The sequence below is a fragment of the Crocodylus porosus genome, unplaced genomic scaffold, assembly GCF_001723895.1.
Source record: "Crocodylus porosus isolate Cpor-Errol unplaced genomic scaffold, CroPor_comp1, whole genome shotgun sequence".
Classification (NCBI taxonomy): domain Eukaryota; kingdom Metazoa; phylum Chordata; order Crocodylia; family Crocodylidae; genus Crocodylus; species Crocodylus porosus.
The window spans coordinates 62,031,387-62,056,735 of record NW_017728906.1 but is presented as its reverse complement, the minus strand read 5'-3'; the positions used below and the strand labels follow the sequence as shown (position 1 = coordinate 62,056,735).

At 41.7% G+C, this 25,349-nt stretch overlaps 1 protein-coding gene across 5 annotated transcripts in view; it reads right to left on the bottom strand.

Annotated features, from left to right (window-relative positions):
• The window catches only part of SH3KBP1 (SH3 domain containing kinase binding protein 1), a 359,726-nt gene that overhangs the window by 64,353 nt on the left and 270,024 nt on the right, over positions 1-25,349 (bottom strand). For all 5 annotated transcript variants that reach the window (XM_019529214.1, XM_019529212.1, XM_019529213.1 and 2 more), the window contains one exon: positions 20,148-20,242. In XM_019529214.1, the coding sequence (XP_019384759.1) occupies positions 20,148-20,242 (95 nt within the window). The remainder of the gene's footprint in view (positions 1-20,147; positions 20,243-25,349) is intronic.

The following is a 25,349-nucleotide window of genomic DNA, read 5'->3' as shown; positions in this document are numbered from 1 at the left end:
TCAGGGAGAAAATACCTGGTGCTCAAGCGCTCTTATTTTTAGTAGAGAAAGACATAACAATGGCTGGAAATCAAAGCCAGTCACATTCAAACTACATGAGGTATGATTTTTTTCCCCAAGTAGAGAGGCCAATTAGATACTGGAACAAACTAGAGTTAATCTCTTGCTGCCGTCAGCCTAGAACTACAGATCTTTCTGGGATATATAGCTCAGTACAGATATACCTAAATGAAAAAGTAATGGCCTATGACCTATGAATAATTGGATAATATGAAATGCTTTACTGCAACTGTACATACTGGAAAAATGATCATAGTCACTGAACAAAACAATCCCTCCTAGAGATTCATTTATGAAGTTCACTCAGCAGAAAGTAGTGCATCTTAGGGAAACAAATGTGTCTCGCACCATAAAACTGGGATAACTAGTGTCTGTAGTGTAAATAAAACCAAATTAGCCAACATAACAATGTAAGGGGTTTGGATACATGCATTTTATGTCTGTTTTGGCCCCCAAACGAATCTGTTAGAACCTGTTTCTAGAATTATTTCACTCTATTATTTAAAACCACAATAGTCTTTAGGAATCAGGGTCTCATTGGGTGATGTACAACTGTGAAATAAAACACACTCCTACTGACAAGGAGTTTGCATTTCTGATGACAAGAGGCAATTAGGGGATGAAACAACTAGCCAAGATTAGAGCACAGGATGAGGTAATAGTGAAATGAGTAACTTTTACTTGATAAGCAATGGGCAACAGCTTACTGTGTGCTTTGGCTTTACAGCGGGCAGCATTTTATGGGCATGTATCTTTTTTCAAAATGATGTAAAATACATTTTAATTGTTATAGCTATATGATGACCTACACACCAACTTTAACAACCAATATTAAAAGATGTACATCTTATATCATTGTGCATATGGAAGATCTTGTCTCTCTACTCTTGCAGCTGTGGCCTGCATTTCCTCTTCCCAAAACCTGAGTGCTTGACTTTCCAGTGACAATATAATCTTAGTCACCAGACAGTGATCTGGGTCCCATACAACTGAAGTCGATGCAAGCCTAATATAATGGTGATGGGAGAGGTGCATGAGGGACCAGGAAGCAAAGAGGCATAAACATTGTTTTAACTTGTGTTTAATGGACAACTTGCTTTAAACAACAAACAACATGGAGGTGGTCTACCTGGCTGGATTCTGGATAGATGTGGGGGGTGCCAACCAATGGTCAGTGTCAAACTGGTGAGAGCACTTAGAGTGACTGAATGTCTTCAAGTCAGCAGGACCAGATAGACTACACCCAAGAGTGCTGAGGGAATTGGCTGGAGTCACTGGGAACCATTAGCAAAGGTATGTGAAGATTTGTGGTGCTCAGGAGAGGTACCAGAAGACTGGAAAAGAGCCAGTGTGGTACCAATCTTTAAGAAGGGGAGGAGGGAAGATCCAGGAAACTATAGGCTGATCACCTATACTAAACTATAGTTTGACCTCCACACCAGGTAAAATTTTGGAAAAAAACTATCAAGAAGTCAATCTGTGAGAGACTGGCAGAAGGCATAATGCTGAAGGATAGCCAACATGGTTTTATTGCAGGCACATCATGTCTGACCAACCCCGTCTCCTATGATCAATTAACGAACCACTTGGATGTGGGAGACACAGCTGACACTTGGATTTTTTAAAAGGCCTTCGATATGGCCTCCCATGATGCTTTATAAAAAAACTGAGGGATCGTGGGATGACAGAGTTCGGTCAGGTGGGTTGGGAACTGGCTTAAGGGTTGAACCCAGAGAGTGTTAGTGGATGGGTCTGTAACATCTTGGCAGGGGGTGGCCAGTGGTATCCTGCAGAGGTTGGTTCTTGGCTTGGGCTATTCAACATCTTTATCAATGATTTAGATGAGAAGGTGGAAAGCACACTGGCCAAGTTTGTGAACAATACTAAGTTATGGAGAAAAGCAGTCATGCTAGGGGATAAGATGCAGCTTCAAGCAAACCTGGACAAGCTGGAAAGGTGAGTGGAGTGGAATTGGATGCAGTTCAATAAGGATAAATGCAGAGTGCTTCATCTGGGGAGAAGTAACCAGCTACATGAATATATGTTAGGAGATGTCCTGGCCAGCATGATGGCTGAATGGTACCTTGGGGATTATGGTTGGTCACTGGATGAACATGAGCAGCCAATGTGACACTGTAGTCAACAGAGCTAATAGTATACTGAAATGCATTAGCTGATGCAGTGCAAGCACAGCAAGGCTAAGAAAGTGATAATTCCTCTCTACTTGGCACTGGTGAGACCCCAGCTTGAGTACTGTGTCCAGTTCTGGACACCACACTTAAAAAAAGATGTGGAGAATCTTGAAAGGGTCCAGAGAAGGACCACAAGAATGATTAAGGGCCTGGAGGACAAACCTTATGAGGAAAGACTAAGGGATCCAAGACTGGGGAAGAAAAGACCAAGAGGGGCACTTGGTGGCTGTCTATAAGTATATAAAGGGTGAATATCAGGAGCTAGGAGCAAAAACTGTTCACTAGCGCACCCCAGGGGAGGACAAAGAACAATGGCCATACACAGTTAGAGGATGGTTTCAGGTTGGATCTAAACTTGGAAGACTTCAAGAGGAGACTGGACAGACACCTTGCTGGGATCATTTGATCTCAGCAGTATTTCTGCTCAGAGCATGGGGATTGGACTCAATGATATTTCCAGCCCTTAATTTATGTGAGTCTATGTTTCTGTGAACTTGCTTTAAACAGTAGCAATAAACAATGCTTTAACTTGTGTTTAATAGACAACTTTTATAGAAAACATCAATTATTCCATTACATACATTTAATTCAGCCCCGTGGCAGATACTCAAACAATGACACAGTTGGGCTCAGAGGATTTTTATGCCACATCCCAAACATCTCAACTCCTGCCACAGCAGATGTGCATGGCAGAAAGTACTGTTTGGGATGGGGCATAAAATGCCTCCAAGCCCAGTTTCAATACTGCTGAGCTGCTCTCAGACCCATCCAAGAGATGAGGCTGTATGTGGCTCTGTCCTGGACTCAGGGCTGTACCCAGCCCCACACAGGTTCCAGACCCAGGGCTGTAAGGGCTGGGTCCTACAATCAGCTGACTGTCCAACTGACTCTCATGGTCCCAGGTGGGTTTGAGACCTGGAGTGATCAGACCGAGCCCCAGGTCAATTCAAGACCCTGGGCTTGTGGAGTCTGACATTGAGCTGACTGTTGCCCCAGTCCTAAGACAGCCTAGCTGCATGCATGTTTTTTAAAAGTCCTGGAGCACTAAAACCCTGGGATCTGGGAGCCTCTTCCATCTCCCTGGGTCTCCATGCTGCTGGACAGGTTTAACCCAGCATTTTTAAGGCAAGAAAGGCTGCTGGACTTGGGGGTTACCAAGTTCCCTGCAGCAAGAGCCATCTGGCTGCCCCAACCAGAGATATAACTTGCTTTCCTGGTGGCTCACTTTTGACATTAGGATCAGGACTGTCAGGATCAGCATAGGCATGCTATATGTTCAATTTATGGTGCCAAACAAATGAGCCATAAAGATATTCCACATTTTTTGTGGAATAACTCTGTGGCTGGTTTGCCACTTTATGGCACCATAAATCAGCTGAACATGTAGCACTGTTACTATTTATGGTGCAATTAACACATTAATTATACCATAACTGTAACATGTGCCAGGGGCCTTTGTCCCAAATGCTTACTCAAGGGTTGCATTTAGAGAATGACTCTCACCTCAAGAAGAGCTAGTTTGGTGCTTTATTTTTAATCAGACTAGTCAATGGTAAGTTGCAAGGTACAGACCAAGTCCAAGAGCAAGAAAATGTAGGGCAAGTATAAACAGCACACTAGCTGAAGGGAAGAGAAATGAAACAATATTGATAGGACAGTTACCTATCGGTTGTTCCCCTACAGCTCTTTCAGTAAATTAATGTTTTAGAAAATGAGACTTCTGGCAGTTCATTCCTTTTCTCCCAAGTGCATCATTATGTACTTTATATAATAACTTAAAGCTACGCTTGGTAAGCAATTGCATCTCTTTCATATGATGACCAGTAGTCTGTTTCAAATATTTGCCCCGGTGCAAACACCTTGATGGCTTGATCCTACAAAATGCTGAAACACTTCCAGCTGCCATCAAACAAGGCAGTGAAGGGACAAAATCTGGCATAAATTTCAGCATTTCTTATTCCAAATCCTTCAGTCCTGAGTTACACAATTCTGAACTTGTCAGGGCGAGTAACTGTAAGAAATGCTTAGCTAGAATCAGACTTTTCTGTCACCTGAGTACACTGAGAGCCAAACTGGTGAACTTGTTGACAAGCACAGTACGGAGAGACATGGAAAACAAACCATAAATCAGATCTTATGTGAGAGACTAATAACATGGTCCAGTAAAATCGTTCCAACTACTACACCTGGTCCAATAAAAGATATCCCACAGAAATTCTTGCCTCCTGCATATTTCCTTGCCCAACATGGCAACAATATCACTTCAGTTCCGTTTTTACCTACTGTGTTACATCGAGTAAAAGAAGATCATCAGAAGTTTAATTTAAAATAAAAATCTGTTATATGCAGTTAGAGTCTAATCTAAGATGTGTCAAGATGTTTTGATAGCTTTGTGAGGAGAGAATGTAAGGTATTTTATAGTACTGTTTTCAATAACGGGGATGCTTTTTTGCCCCAAAGGCAATTTTCTAAGATCCATTAGATCTCAGAAAGAGAAATAATTATATTCTTTAAGGGGCAGAGGTGACATTCCCCAGGGAAGTAAGGCACCTAAAATGGCATGTAGGGAGAATTTCAGTGTCTCACCCTAAATCAAGATTCACAAAAACCTCTGAGCTGTCCAGGGCTAAGTGCCTACATTTGTACCAGAAAACCTTAGGTCCCTGGCACATGTTCAATTAATGGTGCAATGGGATCTGATCCCCAACCCTAAAAATCATACCTCCTACTGTGCCACATGTGCATAGCAGGACCCACAATTTTGGGACCAGGGATCAGATCCCAAATGCATCCTTACTTAACAGGGCAGGGAGACTCTGGGCTAATGATCCCAGGTCGCTTCTGCACCAGCAAGATGCCCACAGTCTCTGGGAGCTGTGGGCAAAGCAGTCAACATGCCAGGTTATAGCAAGTCCCACAGCTCTCTGCAACCAAACAACATGACTCAGCAAGTCAGCACTCTGAAGACAGAGGGGTGTGTAGGGCTGTGCCATGTGGCCATCAGTCTGCCAACATAAAGGGAGCTTTCAACCAAGCCCTGACATGCAGCTGACATAAGGCTGCATGGCAGGGACCCTCTCACATGTTCAACTTAAGGCATGATGGAAACCAGCCACAAAAATATTAGACATATCTTGTGGGATATTTTTGTGGCTGGTTTCCTGTTTTGTTGTGCCATTAAGTGCCTGAACGCATGGCTGGGTCACTATTTAAGATATGATTAACAGGCTAATTGCATCTTAAGTGTGACATCTGCCAAATAAGACAAATGACAACAGATGGATGGGTAATACAAGGAAGCAATGGATCAATATTGGATTTACTAGCCTCTGTTTAAGTCACAAGTTTTCAGTGAACATATCTTATGTTGACTCTGTTACTGGGGATGAAATTTAGCGGTGGTGCAAAGGGTTTGAGGGACCCTTAAGTAGTGTACCCTGTAGGTGCTGCATTTATAAACAAAAGACGGAAATGATTTTCCTCTGCAAATTTGGTCTCTACAGTTTTTCCTCTTAAGATTTTACTTTCTTGGTTCAGGAGTTAATGTTCTAAATGGCTTTCTTGTAGATGTGAGACAGGAAAGGAGGACTGAATTGGGGTTTGGACTGAGAAAGCAGCTGCCTTAATAGATGTACAAGCCTTCTATAGGAATAAATTGTCAAAGTGCTCCTCACTAGCATCTTGCTAGTTAGTGGAGGCCATGAAAGCAGAGGAGGAAACAGGAAAAAAAGATGACTTATTGGATGGGATGATAACTGATATAACTGTTAACATCATCACATTGAGTATGTTACTAGATCACTGACTTGCAAAGATACAAATCTTTGCTGCCTTTACCTTGCAGTCTGTCTGATTTTTATTATTGTTCTTTTTGACATCTTCTGAGGGCTGCTCATATATTTACAGATATTTGATAACCTTTGTGAGCAACACATTGGTATGTCAGACACATCTGCAAAAACAGCAAGTAGAAAGTTTAAGAACTTTTTAGTTTTGTTTTAAATTGATAGTGAGAGCCAACAGAAGTAAACTGATGTTTTAGTCTCAGGAAGCTGTAACAATGGTCTAAAAAGGTAAGTAGATCTTCCTAGTAGTTTTTACTATTTTCAGCTTTTGAAAAATGACATTGATGAGTGTAATCAAGTTATAAAAGCATACCTGGTCATCCAAGAAGGAATCAAATTTTCAGAGGAGTAAAAATGATCTGGTAACTCAAGCGTCTCTCTTAGTCTGAAAACAGCCTCCTAAATAATTTATCTTTATCCAACAGATATAACAGATGAGGGACATTTTTTTTTATTTAATAAAAAGGTGATTGTCTGATATAGCAATTAAAAAACTTCAAATCAGCCAGAAAAAGAAAAAAAACACTCAAACTAGTTCATTACAGTAAATAGAAACTATTTTCTCTGAAAATAAGGTAGTCATCAGCAAAATGCTTTTTTATTTGCATTGAATGTCACTTGCAGGAATGTGATTCTGTGTTTCAAACCAAAATAATCTGAGCATGTGCAACAGCTATGGTAGCCTTTTTTTTAATAGCTGCTGGAAGCAAGTAAGATCAAGTAAGCATCAAGTAACATTGTGCTTCATGAAATCATTTAAGAGACCTGGGATAAGATTCACAAAGGGACTTAAGCCTAGTGATACTGAGTATTCTCATATCTAAAAGTTAGGGGCTCTGCTCTGGTCATGAAAGTCACCAACCCAAGAAGGCACCTAGGGTCCTATACACATTCAGGGAGGCTTCTCTTATGTGCTGTAATTACAGTGTGTCGGTGCAGACTTGATTGATCAAGCAGACTCCATTGCCATGTGTATCATGTGGATCAGTGACCCTATGCTGAAAAATGCTGGCAGAGCGCTTTGGTTTAAACGAGCTTTAGTTCCCCCTCCATCTGTTGTCATTTATCTTATATTTAGGCTGCAAGTTTTTTGAGACGTAGACTTTTAGATATTTCATGTTTTTACAGCAGCAAGCACACTATTCTTGGTCTGTGATGAAGTCCCTTGATTCTACAGTAAATGATAATAAATCCAAATTTAAAAACAGAATTGTAGGGTTGGAGGGGACCTGAAGTCCAACCCCTTGCTGAAGGCAGCATCCTCCCTAACTAAACCACAGCATGTCAAATGTTTGTCTAGCCCACTCTCAAAAAGTTCAAAGGATAGAGATTCCACAGCCTCTCTGGGTAAACTCCTCCAAAGTTTACCCACTATCATAGTGAAAAAGTTACTTCAAAAATCCAACCTAAATTTCCCTTGCTGAAATTCAAGACACTAGCCCCTAGTTCTATCCCCTGTGGCCACAAAGAACAGCCTCTCTCAACCTTCTTTACAACCCAGTATATGCAGACTTACCAAATCCTACCTTTCCTTGACTTGCAAGTGACACTAATTAATACCATCTACTGTGCTATAGGCTTTTTCTTTTTTTGCAACAAGAGCACAACCATGGCTCATTTTCAGTATGTGGTCCATTATAAGCTCCAGATTCTTCTCTGCAGATTAATTTTATTAAAAACTGGTAACCACAGCACTTACTTTCAAACAAAATTATTTACTGGGCTGTCCTTAAAACATATTGGGAATTCTGTGTTATGCAAACCCATTGATTCACTGACCAGTATGATGATGATCACCAGCTAAAGATGTCTTACAGATCCTGGATTTCCTTCCTCCTTGTACACTGTTATAATTGAACTATTGTGCTGTCTTTCATTTTTCAAGATAGTGACCATACCTTTAGCACTGCACTGTACTTTACTAAATGGATGCAGAGAAATGGATCCCTTTGCATCCATACAAAAGAGGCTCCTTTCCTATGGGATGCATAGATATCACTCTGCCCTTGACACACGCCTTTTGGAATTATTCAGCCGTGGCTGAAAGTTTCTCAAGGAGGTAATTTTCTTTAAACCTCTAATGTCCCCAGAGTCTTATGTCTGCTGTCATTGGGGATAAGAGATTTATTAGAGCTGATATGTCAGATTTTTTCTTAGTTTTTCTTGTGAACAGAAAGCTCCTTGGTGAAACTGGTGAAAGTAGCCTATGGTAGTTATTTCTGACACAGAAGAGATGAAAAAATCCAAGAGTGTTTTGAAGATCAATGTTGTAAACATTATTTATCTCTTCTGATTAAAACAGATTATGCTTATAATTAGGAAGATTAGATCTGGAATTGTGTGCATAAGGAAAAGTTGTGTCATCCTCTTCTAGAAGCATACTATAAACAACTTCTGTTTTGTTTTCAGACTTACACAAATACTACCAAGAACATTCTCAGTAAAAACATAAAGATTTTGAACCAGCACTATGCATTATTTGTACTGATATTCATAAAATTCCCTCAATGGGCGCATCCAGAGGAGCGGACATGTGTCTTGGAGCATCTCAAACCTCTTTGAGACGCTGCAAGAAGCACATGTGGGAACAAAACCATTCCCCATGCTGCATCTTTGTAGCACAGGGGTAAAATTAAACCCCTGGGTCAAAAAAGCTGCACCACAGAACAGTGGGGTAAGGCACAGTCCCAGACCGTGCCTGGAGGCAACCTGGGAGTTGGTCCTCCAAGAGAGAGACTCTGGTTTCTGGCCAGCGCGTCTCTGTGGTGCTCCTGCTGCCCCTGGCACTGTCAAAAGTAAGTTAGGGACATGGGGGGGTGGTATGGGTGTGGGTGGGCATGAGGGGTGTGAGGAGTGGCAGAGGGATGTTGGGGGAGTGTTGGGAGTGGAAGGGATTGTCAGGGGCTATGGAGAGTGGTGGGAGGATGTCAGGGAGTGTCAGGAGTGTCAGGGGATTTCAGGGACTTTGAGGAGTGGCCGGGATATGTGAGGGGCTATGAGGAGTGGCAGGGGATGTTGGGAATGGAGGGGGCTGTCGGGGGCTATGGCGAGTGGAGGGGGATGTCAGGGGGTGTGGGGAGTGTCAGGGGTGGGGCTCAAGCAGGGGCTGGCACATGCCTGCCCCTCCCCCAGCCCCTGAGGCACTGGCAAAAACAGGCTCTGCTGTGTGGCTCCCCACAGTGACGTGGTGCTGTGTGACCTGGGCTCTATACATGCTGAATGGACCCGGCCCAGTCTGCTAGTGCATGGGTTTGGATGGGCCAGGCTGGATCCATTCAGTATGTACAGAGCCTGGGTAACACAGTGCCACATTGCCATGCACTGTGCATGCACCAGAGCCAAAGCCCCGCTTGCCTGCTGCTGCTGGCACTGTGGCTGCTGGGTGGTGGAGCAGGTGTGCAGCAGCCCCAGAGCCTCCCCCACCAGGGGTGTGCAGGGCCAGGGGATGGCGAGTGGCCGCAGCACTGAGCTCCACAGCCTGGACTGGACTGGACTGGGCCAGCAGAGTGTGTTTTTCGTGAGGCTCAGGTGTGCCTAAGCCTCACTGAAAATGCGCCCTGCCGGTCTGACCCAACCTGGTGCAAAGCCATGCTGGGCCAGGTCCCACCACAAGTCTCTTCCCCGCAGGCACCGCAGGGCCAGCAGCGCTGCCACTGGAGGCAGGACCCAGCACAGTGCGCAAGGACAGCATGCTGAGCCAAACCAGGCCCTGCTGGCATTGGTGTGGCTTGTGCTGCCAGGCTGGGCTGGTTCCATGGCAGCAGGACCCAGCACAGTGCGCAGCAATCCCCGCGAGTGATGCCAGCCCCCGGGTGACACATATGAGTGGCACCAGTCTGCAATGAGTAGCACAGGCAGCACTGGCTCTGACCTGCTCAGGGACATGTCACTCCATGGGGGGGAGGGGGGCTGCTAGCAGTGGGCTCTGAGTGCCCTGCTCCCTCTGCAGGGGGTAAGTTTTGGACCCTGCACAGGGGGGTTGTGGCCCTGCAGGGTGCCTGGGATCCTGCAGGACCACAGCCTGTGAGGGAGCTTTGGCCCTTCGGGGTGAAGCTGGGGCCTTACTATGGGGGCAGTCCATGCGTTGTGTGGGGGGCTGCACCATGTGGGGGCCAGGGGACACACCCCTCTGGGGAGCCCCCCTACAAGGTCCTTCCACACCCACAGTCCCCCTGTAATCAGCCCACATCCCTCCACTCCCACCCCTTCTGCAAACCACACATCCCCCCATCATGCACCCATCATGTCAGAAGAAAACCAGAAGCACACATCAAGACATACAGATATTTAGAATTTATTTTATGATGATAGAGATACTGGTAGGCTTCCAAAGTGCTTTAACATTGTAAATATATTAATAAAGCACTGCCTAACTGATCTCTCTTGTGGTCTTTTGTTCTAATTGTGGAAGAACATGTATTTTGGGTCATTTAAAAAAATGGATTTGGGATGCTGATGCAGCTGTCCAGCTGACAAGGGGCTAGTATCCCCAGATACCAACTGGCAGGGCCCCAGAATTTCCTGAGAAGGAGTAGACCTGAGCTGCTTGCTAGGGCAGGTTTTTATACTGCCGGGGCCAGTTGCAGGTCTGGGAAGAGCCAGGCAAGGTTATTTTGCCCCAAGTGGCGCAATTTTCCCCACACCAAAATGCATGTCTGGGCACAGGAGCTGAGGCAAAAAGCCCCGGCTCAAATTTGCACCACTTCTATTTGAGCTGCTGCAAGTGTGTGCCCAATGAGTGTAAAGATATGCATCTGTTAGATCTATAAACAACACTAACCAGTTACCTACTTAGGTAATCCCCACCACTGTTTTAAAAATCATATTTAAGGGGTAGTTTTGTTTTGCTTTTTAAAAACAGATAAAATACAATAAGGCAATCTCATACTGAAAAAATAATGAACAAAAAGTCTATTTTTTACCTTTATAATGTAAAGCTATTGCAGTTCCTTGAACAGTACTTTTTTTCCTTGTCTTTAAATAAGGAATGCAAAGGAACATTCAAAATGGACTGAAAATTTAAAACTCCCTCCTCTCTCTTATGTATAATGTATTAGTTTCTAATAGTGAATCTAATAAAAGAAACTATTAAATTCACTCAATGCACTCACACTATTGATACCAAAGGAGAATGAGGGATAAGAAGCTAATACAGGCATTCTTAAGTGTTCATGTTCTAGACTTCTAGGTAAACACTCTTGTATGGAAAAGCAGTTACTACCACAAACTTGGTTCTGTTTACTTGGGTATTGTATTAAGGATGATTTAAAACGATATGATTCATTATAAAATTAATTCCATAAATTCTTGAAATACATAATACCTTCTGGATAACTGTTCTGTGTAATGGCATTCCCTCCCCTGCCTCTTCTGGCATCAAGACTATCAGTCTTTTCTGCATAAATTAAGTGCATCAGTAAAGATTACCAGCTCATCCTTTGCTATTTCTTGTACATGTTTAAATGTGTTAATTCCTGTATCACAAAAAAACCTATCTGGAGCACCTGAACAACCTTTATGCCTTGGCAAAACCAGTCAATTGACCAGTTTAATATCGTCAATTAACTGCATATTTTTGACCAGTCAAGGATTATAGCAATTTTACAAAATAACTACTTTTTTTGTAGTTTTCTTGAAAGAAATGGTGGTTGTTATTGTTTTTTGACACATTTCTTAATGGAAAAATTTGTGCCTTTTCTATGTATTATTTGGACCTATCGGAAATTTTTTACAATTTTTTACCAATAGTTGACCAGTCAATTGACCAAACTTTATTTGACTGGTCAAATACCTAACCCTACTTTTTAAAGTGGTATACAACACAACAAAGTGAGGACTTGAAACGAACTCCAGGAATTGGTAAGACTATCTTATTGAACGGTACTTGGAAATACATATTTTTTCTTTAAGATCTTGCTAGTTTTTGATACTTTAAATTTTATACATAGCACATATTATAAAATGTGATGGATTGCTTAAAAGGTAAAAAAATACACAATTTTATAACTTTTTGGATTTATAAGTATTAAAAGTTTAATGAAATCTGAAAATCTATTAAGAGCGAGTGGTAAGGCCTTAAAACAGTTCTGACGTGAAACTATAATGTACACAAATAAACAATTTTAATAAGAAAGGTTTAGAGTATACTCTAATGTGAGAGACAGAAAGGCAGAGAGGATAACTTCAGTACCAAACTTATTCTTTCAGTGATAAGGGACAGGCTAACTGTGTTGCAGGTGTTCCTGGCTTTCAGGGAGATCTATTCTCTCTCAGTACAAGTCTGAAATAGTATTTAATCAAGAGAGATTCTGAGATACATGTTCCAGTTAAGTTACTAGCAGTGTGAAATTTCTGTTGAAGAGGTAAGCCTAAACACTAAAGATGAGATTGCAATTAAGATAAAAATTCAGCCACAATGAAGGAAGCAACCTGACATAGGTCTAAGAAAGCAAATGAAGCATCCTTGAACTTTATTTCACTATATTTTTCTTTCTATATCAGAAAGCTATATGGGAATTTTGACAAATTCATTTCCATAAGTAGTGTAACTAGAGACAGGGAAACCTGAAGTTCTGCTGTTTAGTAGGGTTAACATGTGAGTTGTAGTTTCCAATTAAGGTCTTTCCTGAGTTAAACACCAATTAACAGACCTCTATTCTCCACTTTATTTAACATATTTTAACATATTCAGAATAATAGCCAATTTTAATGTCTGGGTCAAACAGTATGGTTCCTGGCTTGCCTTTGCGCACTGATGTAATGCTGTACCCCTTCCTCATTGTAACACTTAAACTTTATGTGCAGCCTTTGTCCTTTCCAATGTAAAACCTTCACTCAGTCCATTCTAAAATGAGGCTTAAGTGACTAAGGTTATATGAGCAAATGTTTTGCTGGTAGGAAATATATCAATGGATGAAATATCCATTGAGCCTCAGCTAAAGAATTCATGCAGAACAGTGGAAATCTTAAAGGTTAATGAATACGAGGCTTGATCACCTCAGTTGGCCACGCTATTTTTCGAATCCTCAGAACCTTTATTTTCCCTACAACTTAAACCGGCTGATTTCCAAAGGAGTTACATTTTTCCCAAATCAATTCTAACTTCCAAAAGTAAGTTCTGTTTTGTGCATTACTAAGAGTAGAACTAGCCCCTCACAGATACGCTAGCAGCAGCAAATGCTGAGTAATTAGTGAGTTAGCAAGTGAGTTAGTAATAAAGTCAAACTCAAGAAGCAGAGTAAATATGATTAGTTACACTAAAACACTGTAACTATACAAGGGGAATGGATAAACAAATAATTTAAGAGTTAAAATGGGTGGGAGACATACTGTAGAGGGATCTGACAAGCAGTAACTGTATTTTCACTCTTAAACTGTGTTAAGTGAAACTAGGATAGCTCACTAGTGAAAGAAACAGAGCTAACTTACCATATTCAGCCTAGTCAAATCCTCAATTCAAGTTGCTTACACACATGGACCCTATTTGTACCTTATACAGGTGTGACAGAATGGAAGAAAATGAAACTCAGTACTACTGGCCCAATAGCACAGTTGTAGCCTTCCCAAGTACTCGGGAAATGCTGTAAGCAAGGACTTTTCCTGGACACCAGACATCTCACAGAATTCAACCAAACTGGTCAGCAAAGTACTGGTTTCAACATTTAAGTGACTCCTACAGATAGCTACTAGTCTTTACAAGTCTGACATAATTCAGGCCAAAAGAACTAAAGTTAGCAAAAAAGATTACATATTGATTAACAAAAAACAAGGAGTATGAAGCAAATGGAATAAAGAATTCCAAAAAAGTAGTATAATATTGACTCATTTTAATTACCCTGTCTATGTGGAATAATATAAGTTTGATTTATCTGTTAAAATTTACCTACTTAAATTAACATTATAGTCTCATCTGAATACAATTAACTATTTTATATCAACTGCATTCTAAAGGCAAAATGTAAATGACTATGACCTTCCATAAAGTTACTCATGAATTTTTTTTCTTCTCTTCCAAATGATTTATATGCAAGATTGTATTTCTTTTGTTTTTTAACTGACTAGTGTACAGTAGAAAGGATGAATCGTGACTTCCATTTCAAGGGATGACTGTAATGTCACAGAGAGTTTTCAAGGATAAAGAGCTACACTTGGAGGAAGCAGTTTCTAGGCATGCATAACTTACTAATTTTAAATTAAACTTTTAGAAAGGATATGTAAAGAGAACCAAAATTAGCAAGATTCCTGTTTAACTTTTCATCCAAGTAGGCAAGTTCAGCTTCATTTTGATACTCTGATTTAACTACTGGTTAGTAGAAAAGCTATCCAAATTACTTCTTACAGACATAAGGTCACATGAAATCTAAGACAAAAGCACAGTCAAACCATTTTAGATGAACTTTGCCTTTTAAATCAGTTGCCAGACCAGCGTGTAATATTCATTGGCAACTTAACAATTCATTTAATTGCTCTATACATCCATCAGTGAAGAATCTCTGTTCAACTTTATTAGAGTATAAGGATAGCACCAAGGCTGGTTTCTTTTGGCAAACCTATGGTTTTTCTTTGTTTTGGCAGAGACTCTACAGAAGATCAATAAAGAGATATTTAAAAAATTACAGTCCACATAATATGGTAAATCATGCACGCTGTGTGCTTTAAGCAGACACATACATATAATGACATGCATGTTGGTTAAATTATGATAGCCTACATGTTGAAATACATTATTTTTCCTTTTCCTGCTGTTTTGAGAGTGGAGACACCAGCATTAGTGGAAGAAGCAGAACATTAGTTCAACCTGGATCTGCAGCATCTGTATAGAACAGGTGCTTCAGTACGGCTTTGTGGTGTTTTTATCTACCAGCTGATTTAAAAGCTACTGATACACTGCCAGTCTTAAAGAATAACCTGAACATGGTTAAAGCAGTTTGTTCCATTCATTGACATTTGTTAAATTAACTGCTTATTTGCTGCTCACTTATCCATTGTCATGCTGTTCTTCTTTTGGAAAATACTCAGCATACTGTAGGCATATCAACAACATGATTGCTGCTGAATGTGAAGATAATTTCTCTATATCTGGGTTGTTTTAACTTTTTAAAGTAGAAGTTGTACAGAAATTACCAGAAATGTAATCTCAAACATGATAACAGTTTTTGGAGAGATAGAAACAACATTCAGAATAACACATGTTGGCAAAGTCCAAAAACAGGAGACTTTCCAAACAGTACTGTTCTCCCAGATGTGTATTGGCAGGAGCTAACCAATTTACAAGAAACTCTGAAGAATTTAAATAATGAAGTAGCTGCAGCTTAACTTAAAAATAAAATCAGTCCTTGGTAGTAGCATAGAGCATGTCTCCACTTCCATGTCAGCTTATTCTTTTGCTACACAGTTACTCCTTTAACCACCTACTATCAAGCCATTTTTATAGGTGATTTGCTATAAATCTTTCAATTGATTGTCCCCACTCATTTTTAACCCTCAATCTTTTCCAATTAGCTTTCAGGAAACAAAACTGACCATTTAAATAGCTTCTTTTCAGCTCTTGAGAGCAGTGGCACAAAGATGAGGTATCCTGCAACAGCCTGAGACATACATGTGACTGTGGGCTTTGCGCCTGACTCCTGTCAGACGCCACCCCCCCAGTCAACCCTGCTGTAGGTGGGCAACTGGTCATTAACCACACTAACCACACATGACTCACTTCCTTGTGTGCTGGTGGCTACACAAACCGCAAATTAACCACACTAGTCTCATAAGATGTTAAGCGTGAGATGGCCTTTAACCTTTTTAACTCTGGTTTTGTCAAATCTTCAGTGTTAGGAGTGAACTAAAACTCCTAACTTCAAATCTTGAAGACAAAATTAACTCCTTTTCTGTTGCATACAATCATTAGTGGTATGTTAATTTTGCACAACTGAAATTAAGCCAACAGAAAACCAACAATGAAACCAACACAGAATTTAAGTATAAGTTTAGGTGTTGTCTCTCCCCAGGATCCCCTACCGTCTTTGTCTGCCAGGGTCAGTAGTCACCTTTCTTTCCCCCACCCCCCACTAACTTCTGACAGAAAAAAGCTAGTGCTATCTTGTATTATTTTCTAATAAAACATTGTCATATTACTCATGCACAAAGAACAATAGAAAAAAGATGGGAGATGATAGAGGGGAAAAGATACCTACTAATCTATTAACAAACTATTCACTTTGCTTTTGAAGGTGTTCAGTGTAGGTGCTTGAACCACCTCCAAGGGCAGGCTGTTCCAGACCTTGGGGGCTCGGACAGTAAAGAAATTCTTCCTTATGTCCAGCCTGAAACGGTCTCGCAGAAGTTTATGACCGTTCAAACTCGTCATCCCTTGGGGCGCTCTGGTGAACAACCGTTCCCCCAGATACTGGAGGTCACCCCTGATAAACTTATAGGTGGCCCCCAGATCACCCCTGAGCCTGTGCTTTTCCAAGCTAAGGAGCCCCATGGCTCTCAGCCTGTTGTCGTAAGGTCTGTTTTCCTGACCTCTGATCATGCGATTCTTTGGACTTTCTCAAGCTTCTCCACATCTTTTTGAATTGTGGAGCCCAAAACTGGATGCAGTAGGCGGGGGGCTGGACTCGAAGAGCTTCTGAGGTCCCTTCCAACTCTAATGTCTATGAAATCTATGAAAACTAAAAATTTAAAGAAAAAGAACTAGACAGGTATGATAGAAAGATGTGTTGTGTTTATGATGATTTTGAATAATTACATTTTAGACATTTTATAGTCTCTCAAATATTTTAAGGTATCTTATTTGAGGCCCGGGAATGGAATATTATATATCTATTTAATATGTCTGGCTCATTTTTGCAAAAGCTGCTTGAAATGATTTAGGATTAAAAATGAGAGTGATTACTCTGTCATCTTTAATTTGCTCCAAAAAGTAAATCAGTCTGAAATGTCTTCAACCAAGTGAACTAAAACGTTATACAGTAAAATAAATAAGAAAACTCAAATGAAGCAATTGTGATTCAGAACCCCACTTATTTCAATGAGTATTTAATATAATTATACTTTAGGTTTTACGTCCTAAGTACATATAAAATAAGACCCAATTTAATTCAAATCAATACATTGTCTATTGTCACCTTTTAGTTTCAGTCAAATTCTAATCCCCCTGTAAATTTACTAAATCGTAATCCCTAGGTTTATTTTACTCCATGATCTCCTATGCCAACCCTCACCTAAGAAATTCAAATGTATGGTTCCCCTAATAAGGATCTCATATTTTACACATATAGCTTTCAATTAATTAGAATTATTTATTATAAACTTTTCCAAAAACAAATTGACCCATTTTTTCAGTTTTGTAGGTTCTTTATATATAAGGTTATTTATAAATTTAGTAAAGTAACAGTTTTCTTTCAATGAAAGCTCTCCAAGTATACGATGGACGTAGATCTGAATGTGAGAGTTGCATGCAACCCTAACACAGCTATCTAAGGAGCCATGACCATTTACCAGACTGCACTTCCAACTTCTGGGGGTGTTTGGATAGGTGTGGATTCCTACCAGGAGCTTTGAGCTGTCATAATCATTTCATAGACTTCCTATCACTAACCTGGCTAGGGTTATCTGACCCCAAGGGGTTGGACTCGATGATCTACAGAGGTCCCTTCTGACCTTAATATCTCTGAATCTATGAAAACTTCCCATTAGCCCCAGCCCCTGATGATCAGGGGCTGAGGCTGAATTGTACCCAAAAACGCATCTATCAATAGGTCCTGGAATTGTATCATATTTTCTTTTAACACAGAAACATTTCTCAAATTTGTGTGTGTGTGTTTATTACTCACATACAGTACATACATATAGGATGCATCTACACCAGGTGCTACTGGGCAGTGGTTGCTATACATTTATTTAGTACTTGTATAATCAAGTACTAAATAAATACTCAGTAACTGGACTTACTATGCAGTAGTGCCAGAGAATGCCTTTAGTGACACTACTGAGCAGTTGCCTAATAATATTGTGCAGTAGCACATCAGCCCTGTTTGTACTGCAATATCCTACTGTGCAGTATTATTCAGCTACTACGCAGTTAGCATCTCACACAGAAACGTCCACAGGAATTAAGAATTGCACATGGTACTTGTGCGGACATGTTTCTAATCATGAAATTCTCTATTGTCATTCTTTGGCTTCAGTTGTGGAACTCATTACTAGATAAGGTAGTAAAGGCAGAAAGTACAACCAGGTTCAAAAGCATCTAGATAACAAAACAGTCTTCTGGCATCTCTAAAACAATGATGGTAGATGCCAGGGAGGGTAACAAATAGGGGATAGATCACTTTAGACCAACCCAGTTCAATGCTTCCACTCCTGGCATCCACTCCTGGCACTGTCAGAGACAGAAGCTGAGCTACATGACCCACAGGTCTGACCCACACACAAACGTGTGTGTGTGTGTGTGTGTGTGTGTGTGTTTATCTTTAACATTATACTATATTAGAATATAGGCTGTTTGCATAATGAAATTTTGCAGATCTAAAAACAAATCTAACACAAGTGTGCATTGTAAAAGCACATGCCACTATGCTACCTGCTGGAAAATTAAATATATTGCCTCCTTATGGAGGCTGGATAAATACCGAAGATTTTCTCTGTTAAACAGAGAACAAGAAATGACAAGCAAGTCTTCAGCTAGTTTCCAGATACTAGGTTTGTTACCCACTCATTACATTATTCATATACTTCTATTTGAGACACTTCCCAATAAAAACTCTGATCAACTTCTGGCATTACCCTGCCCAGTGAAATAGCTTAGCAAAGAACTAACAAATGAGGAAGGGCACTTGGTACTTGAACAGTTTTCTAACATCTCTTCCAAATATACAGTTAATCCCAGCAGTTCAATCAAAGATTGGCAACCAGGCCAACGATAAGGGTGTCAACTTTGAGGGGATACAAGAGGGGTGTTTGCTGCTGCTGCCACAGGTGACCTAGCCCCCGTCTCATTGCTGCTGCCACCTAAAGTTATTGTAAGCCCCTGGTAGATCCAATAAAAAAATATCACCAAAAAAATTACCCATCACACATTTCATGGACTATCATAGCTACAACAACACTCTAACCCTACCACACACATAAACAAACTTTTACATAAATCAGATTTTAAGGACCTGGCAGAATTTTGGCTACTTCTAAACATACACACACACACACACACACACACACACACACACTATTAGAATTAGGTAAATACTTAGTGTTTTCACCAGTTCAGGCCTCTGTAACACTAATGCAATCTTAGTATTTCGGAGAATTTCTGTTGATCTAAAACAGGGGTGTAAAAGATACAGCCTACGGATTGGATCCATCCCATGAAACCTCCTAACCCTGCTGCCAGAGCTGCCCCTTGATTTTGAGAGTTGATCCAGGCAGGGTGCACAGGGCCTGGGAAGCGCTCTGCACACTGTGCCAAATCCAGCCAGTCTAGCCTCTAGATATGTCCCACATAATTTGGGCCAGATTAGTTTGACACCCCTGATATAAAAAATGTGGTTTCCAAATCTCTCATCTATTTAATTTGTTTCAGTTTAGTAAAAGTTGGATTACTCAGTGCCTGTCATTTGATAAAAGTATGAGTTTTCAGAAGATGAATTATTTTCTCCCCCCCCATCACTCAGACATACTGCACAAACAGCAGTGCACTTCTACTGTATTTACCATTCTTCCAGTCTATTCTCATTGTTGCATTAGCGAATGAAACCAATCCCTCATTAATGAAGATCTATAAATTGGGTGCAAACTAAAAGAGAATTATAATTACTGATAAACTGAACAGACACGCATTGTGCTTTACTTAATTTTTATCAAGTGAAGCTCTGAAGTCAACAATGAATTTTTTCCTCAACTCTTTATAATCCTCTATTACCAAAACCATATGGTTTCCACGGCTAACACAGAGATTATCAAAGGTGCAAATGGAAAATAAGTGTTCAACAGAGGCAACAGAAGATGCATATTTTTGAAAGCTGTATTCCTGTTTATAGGAGGAAAATTGTACTTTTACCTTACTGAGAAGCGTGACGATATCACCTTCTTTGATTGTCAGTTCATCATCATTCTGTGCTTCATATGGAAATATTACTTTGCAGTACTCCTTGACTGAAAGGAAAATGTGCAATGCAATAAATTACAATCTTATAATATGCTTATTCAAGTATAAATATCTTCATAATATAGTTCATAAGTGTCAACATATCAAATAATTTACCTTCTTGCTTTTCTTTTTGTTCTATATTAAGGACTTTTATTAATTGTATGAAATATTTAGAAGCTATGTACCGGTAATAACTAGATTTGTCATTCGGGGTGGGAGGCAGGGGTTGTAAAAAAGCATCAAGCTCTGTAGAAACCCAGACAGTTCTAGAACTGTGGACAATTTCCATCAAGTGTATGTATTTCTTACTCGCATAAATGTTGACAACAGCATACTTTTTCAAAGATGCAGAAATCAAGAAAGAACAACCTAGGAGGACAGCTAACCCAACCTTCCCTTAGCAGTGTAAGATAAGTACTTCTAAACTGGTTACTCAAAAGAACTAAAAAGGAAAAAATAAAGCTGATTCAGAATTCCTTTTTGTATATATGTTGCTAATGGGTACTTTATAACTTCACTACATAAAGCTTTTTCCTCCATTCTTTCATAGTCTACAAATGAGGAGTCTTTTCAATTCTCAGGCAAAAAATAAAAGCTAAGCACTTCTATTCAGCATTCTTTAAAACAGTTGTCATAAGAGACAGTTAACTGCATCTTGTTGCAGTGCAGCAAAGACAAACGTGTCACCTTACAAGGAATTGGGAATGTGTACACTTCAGGTTTTTATAAAAATGTGCAAAAGACCAAAAACAAGAACAAGACCAAAAAGAACCGTCACAGAGCTATTTTTAGATAGTAATTACAAACACGCATCTATATATAGTCTAAATATTAAGCAACTACAAGCACACATCAACACATAGTTTAAATATTTACTAATTTCTAGCATACATCAGTCGCTCAGATTCTCTTATTCACAGGTCTCTTCCTGTTAGCCAACAAAATGAACTCTGGGACTATTAGCCAATAGCCTCTACCCTAGGTAGAAACTATGATCAAATGAGAATGCTGAACATTTTGCTAGAAAGATTCACTGACAAAAGCTAGGATGAGCTAACTCCTCTCATACTATCACTTCTCAGAAATACTGAATGCCCTACAATAACAATTTCCTAATATTAAGTGATAGTAAAAATTCCCTCTCAAAAGATTGATGACGTGAAGCTACATCCTTTGGAAAAGGTTTGGGAAGAGGAAGGATTTGGGAAGAGCAGTCTAATCATTATCTGAAACCAGTTTGTGGGTTACATCTTGGATCCTTCCATCTCCTCTCTGAGAGGACATGAAAAAACGTTACACTTGCTGAAAATCTAATTCTCCTGGCTTGCATGACCACATTTAATTGAGAGCTCCGCTACAGAACTGGAGATAGGTGTGTTGAGAGTCTCTGTGTTAAGGTTAGAGGGGAGAGGAATAAGGATGATGTCATGGTGGGTGTCTGCTATAGACCACCAGACCAGGAGGCAGTGGTGGATGAGGCTTTCTTCAAACAGCTTGCAGAAGTTTCCCGGTCACAGACCCTGGTTCTCACGGGGGACTTCTATCACCCTGACATCTGCTGGGTGGGCAATACACCAGTTCGCAGGCAATCAAGGAAGTTTTTGGAGGGTACTGGGGACAACTTCCTGATGCAAGCGTTGGAGTGGCCAACTAGGGGCCATGCTCTTCTTGACTTGGTGGTCACCAACAGGAAATTGGTGAGGAATGTAGCAGTGGATGGCAACTTGGGCAGCAGTGACCATGAGATGATTAAGTTCAGGATCTTGAGGAAAGGAAGGATGGAGTAAGGACCTTGGACTTCAGAAAGGCAGACTCCAATTCACTCGGGGAACTCGTGGGCAGGGTCCCCTGGGAAGCCAGTCTGATGGAGAGAGGAGTCTAGGAGAGTGGGCTGTACTTTAAGGAAGTATGGGAGGTAATGCTCAGGGGCAGTCAGCATGGGTTCATCACAGGCAGATCCTGCCTGACTAACCTTGTTTCCTTTTATGACCAGGTCACAAAGTCCTTGGATGCAGGCGTTGAGGTAGATGTTGTCTACCTGGACTTCAAGAAGGCCCTGGACACTGTTTCTCACCCCATGCTCATTAAAAAAACCTGGGTGACTGCGGTATTGATGCCTACAAAGTCAGATGGGTAGCAAATTTACTCAATGGTTGCACCCAGAGAATGCTGGTAGATGGGTCGTTTTCAACCTGGATGGATGTGGGCAGTGGAGTTTCCCAGGGCTCGGTCCTTGGCCCTGTGCTAGTCAACATCCTTATCAGTGAGTTGGAAGTGGGCGTGGAAAGCATGCTGTCCAAATTTGCTGATGACACAAAGATGTGGGGAGAAGTAGGCACACTGGAGGGGAGGGACAGAATCCAAGTAGATCTAGACAGGTTACAGAGGGGGGCAGATGAGAATAGAATGGAACTGAATGCAGACAAGTGCAAGGTGCTCCATCTAGGGAAAAGGAACCTATAACATACCTATAGGCTGGGGAACATCCTTCTCAACAACAGAGTGGCTGAAAGGGATCTTGGAGTCATTGTTGACTCCAGGATGGACATGAGCTGCCAATGCGAGGATGTGGTCAGTAAGGCTAACTGTACATCTACAGATGCATCACAAGTCGGTCCAGGGAGGTGATCCTTCCCCTCTATGTGGTGCTGGTTAGGCCGTAGTTGGAGTACTACAGCCAGTTCTGGGCGCCACACTTCAAGAGGGATGCGGCTAACCTTGAAAGGGTCCAGAAGAGGGTCACTCGCATGGTCAGGGGGCAGCATGCCAGGCCCTACGAAGATAAACTAAAAGGCTTGAATCTTTCAGCCTCCACAAGAGAAGACCGAGAGGGGATCTGGTGGCCATCTATAAACTCACAGGGGGGACCAGTGGAAAACAGGTGAGGCTCTGTTCCCCTAGGTACCACCTGGAATAACAAGGAATAAGGGCCACAAATTGATTGAGAGTAGGTTCAGGCTTGATATCAGGAGGCATTACTCTACAATTAGGGCTGCCAGGCTCTGGAATGGGCCCTCAAGGGAAGCGGTGCTCTCCCCTACCTTGGCGGTCTTCAAGAGGAGGTTGGCTAGATACCTGGCTGGGGTATTATGATCCCAGCACTTGTTCCTGCCCAGGACAGGGTGTCAGACTTGATGATCTGTTCAGGTCCCTTCCAACCCTAGAAACTGTGAAACATTACTGAAAGTGCAGGAACAAACCATTCCGATGCGCAGGAAGACTTGCAAGTATGGCAGAAGACCGGCTTGGCTGAGCAAGGAACTCTTCAGTAAACTACAACACAAAAATGCAGCTTATAAGAAGTGGAAACATGAAGAAATAACTAGGGAAGAATATAAGAGCATTGCTCAGACATGCAGAGATGAAGTCAGGAAAGCCAAAGTGCAACTGGAGATGCAGCTAGCAAGGGATATGAAGGGTAACAAGAAGGGTTTCTACAAGTATGTCAGCAGCAAGAGGAGGACCAGGGAAACTGTGGGTCACTTACTGAATGGGGGAGGCAACCTTGTGACAAAAGTTAAAGAAAAGGCTGAAGTGCTCAATGCCTTTTTTACCTGTCTTTACAGGCAAGGGCTGCTCCCAGACAACTGCACTGGGCAGCACAGTCTGGAGAGGAGGTGACCAGCCAACAATGATGAAAGAACAGGTTAGGGACTATTTAGAAAAGCTGTACATGTACAAGTCAATGGGACCAGACGGGCTGCACCCAAGGGTGCTGAGGGAGCTGGCTGATGTGATTGCAGAGCCACTGGCTATTGACTTCGAAACCTTGTGGTGATCAGGAGAGGTCCCGGATGGTTGTAAAAGGGCACACATAGTGCCCAAATTTAAGAAAGGGGAAAAGGAGGATCCAGGGAATTACAGACCAGTCAGTCACACATCAGCCTCTGGAAAAATCATGGAGGAGATCTTCAAGGAATCCATTTGCAAGCACTTGGATGAGAAAAGGGCGATTAGAAAAAGTCAGCATGGATTCACCAAGAGCAAGTCATGCCTGACCAACCTGATTGCCTTCTATGATGAGGTGACTTGCTCTGTGGACACAAGAAGACTGGTGGATGTGGTGCACCTTGATTATAGCAAGGCTGTTTGATAGAGTCTCCTGCAACAGTCTTGTAGGCAAGTTAAGGAAGTATGGACTGAGTGGACTGTAAGGTGGATAGAAAATTGGCTGCAGCATTGGGGTCAGAGAGTAGTAAATAATCAACTTGGTGTCTAGTTGGCAGCCGCTATCCAGTGGGGTCCCCCGGTGTTGGTCCCAGGGCTGGTTTTGTTCAATCATCAACAACCTGAAAGATGGCATAAAGTGCACCCTCAGCAAGTTTGCAGATGACACCAAGCTGGGGGGAATAGTAAATATGCTGGAGGGTAGGGCTAGGATTCAGAGTGACCTAGACCAGGTGTTTCCAACCTTTTATAAGTGTACCCCTGGCAGCCTGCTTTTTAGTAAGTGCACCGGGGGGGTTGGGGGGAGGAGTGGTGAGCAACCAGATGTGAAGTGAGGGTGGCGAGAGGCCAGACATGGGGGGGAGGGGTGGCAAGCAGCCAGATGCAAAGCAGGGATGTGGCAAATGCAGAGTCTGTACAGCCCTGCTCTTGCTCTGCCCCAGCCCTGCTCCTGTGAGGCAGCAGCACAGGGTGGTGGTACTCTGTCCCTGCATACCCCCGGGACCTTTTAAAGTACCACCGGGGGACGCATACCCCTACTTGACAACCAACCCCTGGCCTAGACAAATTGGAGGACTGGACCAAAAGAAATCTCGTGAGGTTCAACATTCTGGGTGAGAATACACGGGGGTTGTGGGGAAAGGGACTTAACGGTGGGGGTCTACTATAGACCTCCCAACCAGGGAGAAGAGCTAGATTGGGAATTCTCAGGTCAACTCGCGGAGACAGTTAAGTCAATGGACATGGTCCTCATGGGTGACCTAAACTATGTGGACATCTGCTGGGAAGAGCAGTCAGCCAGGTCTGACAGCTCATGTAAGTTCCTAGCCATGTTACAGGACCTCCATCTAAGCCAGAGGTTTCATAGTTTCATAGTTTCATAGTAGCTAGAGTCGGAAGGGACCTAGGTAGATCATCTAGTCCGACCCCCTGCCTTGGCAGGAA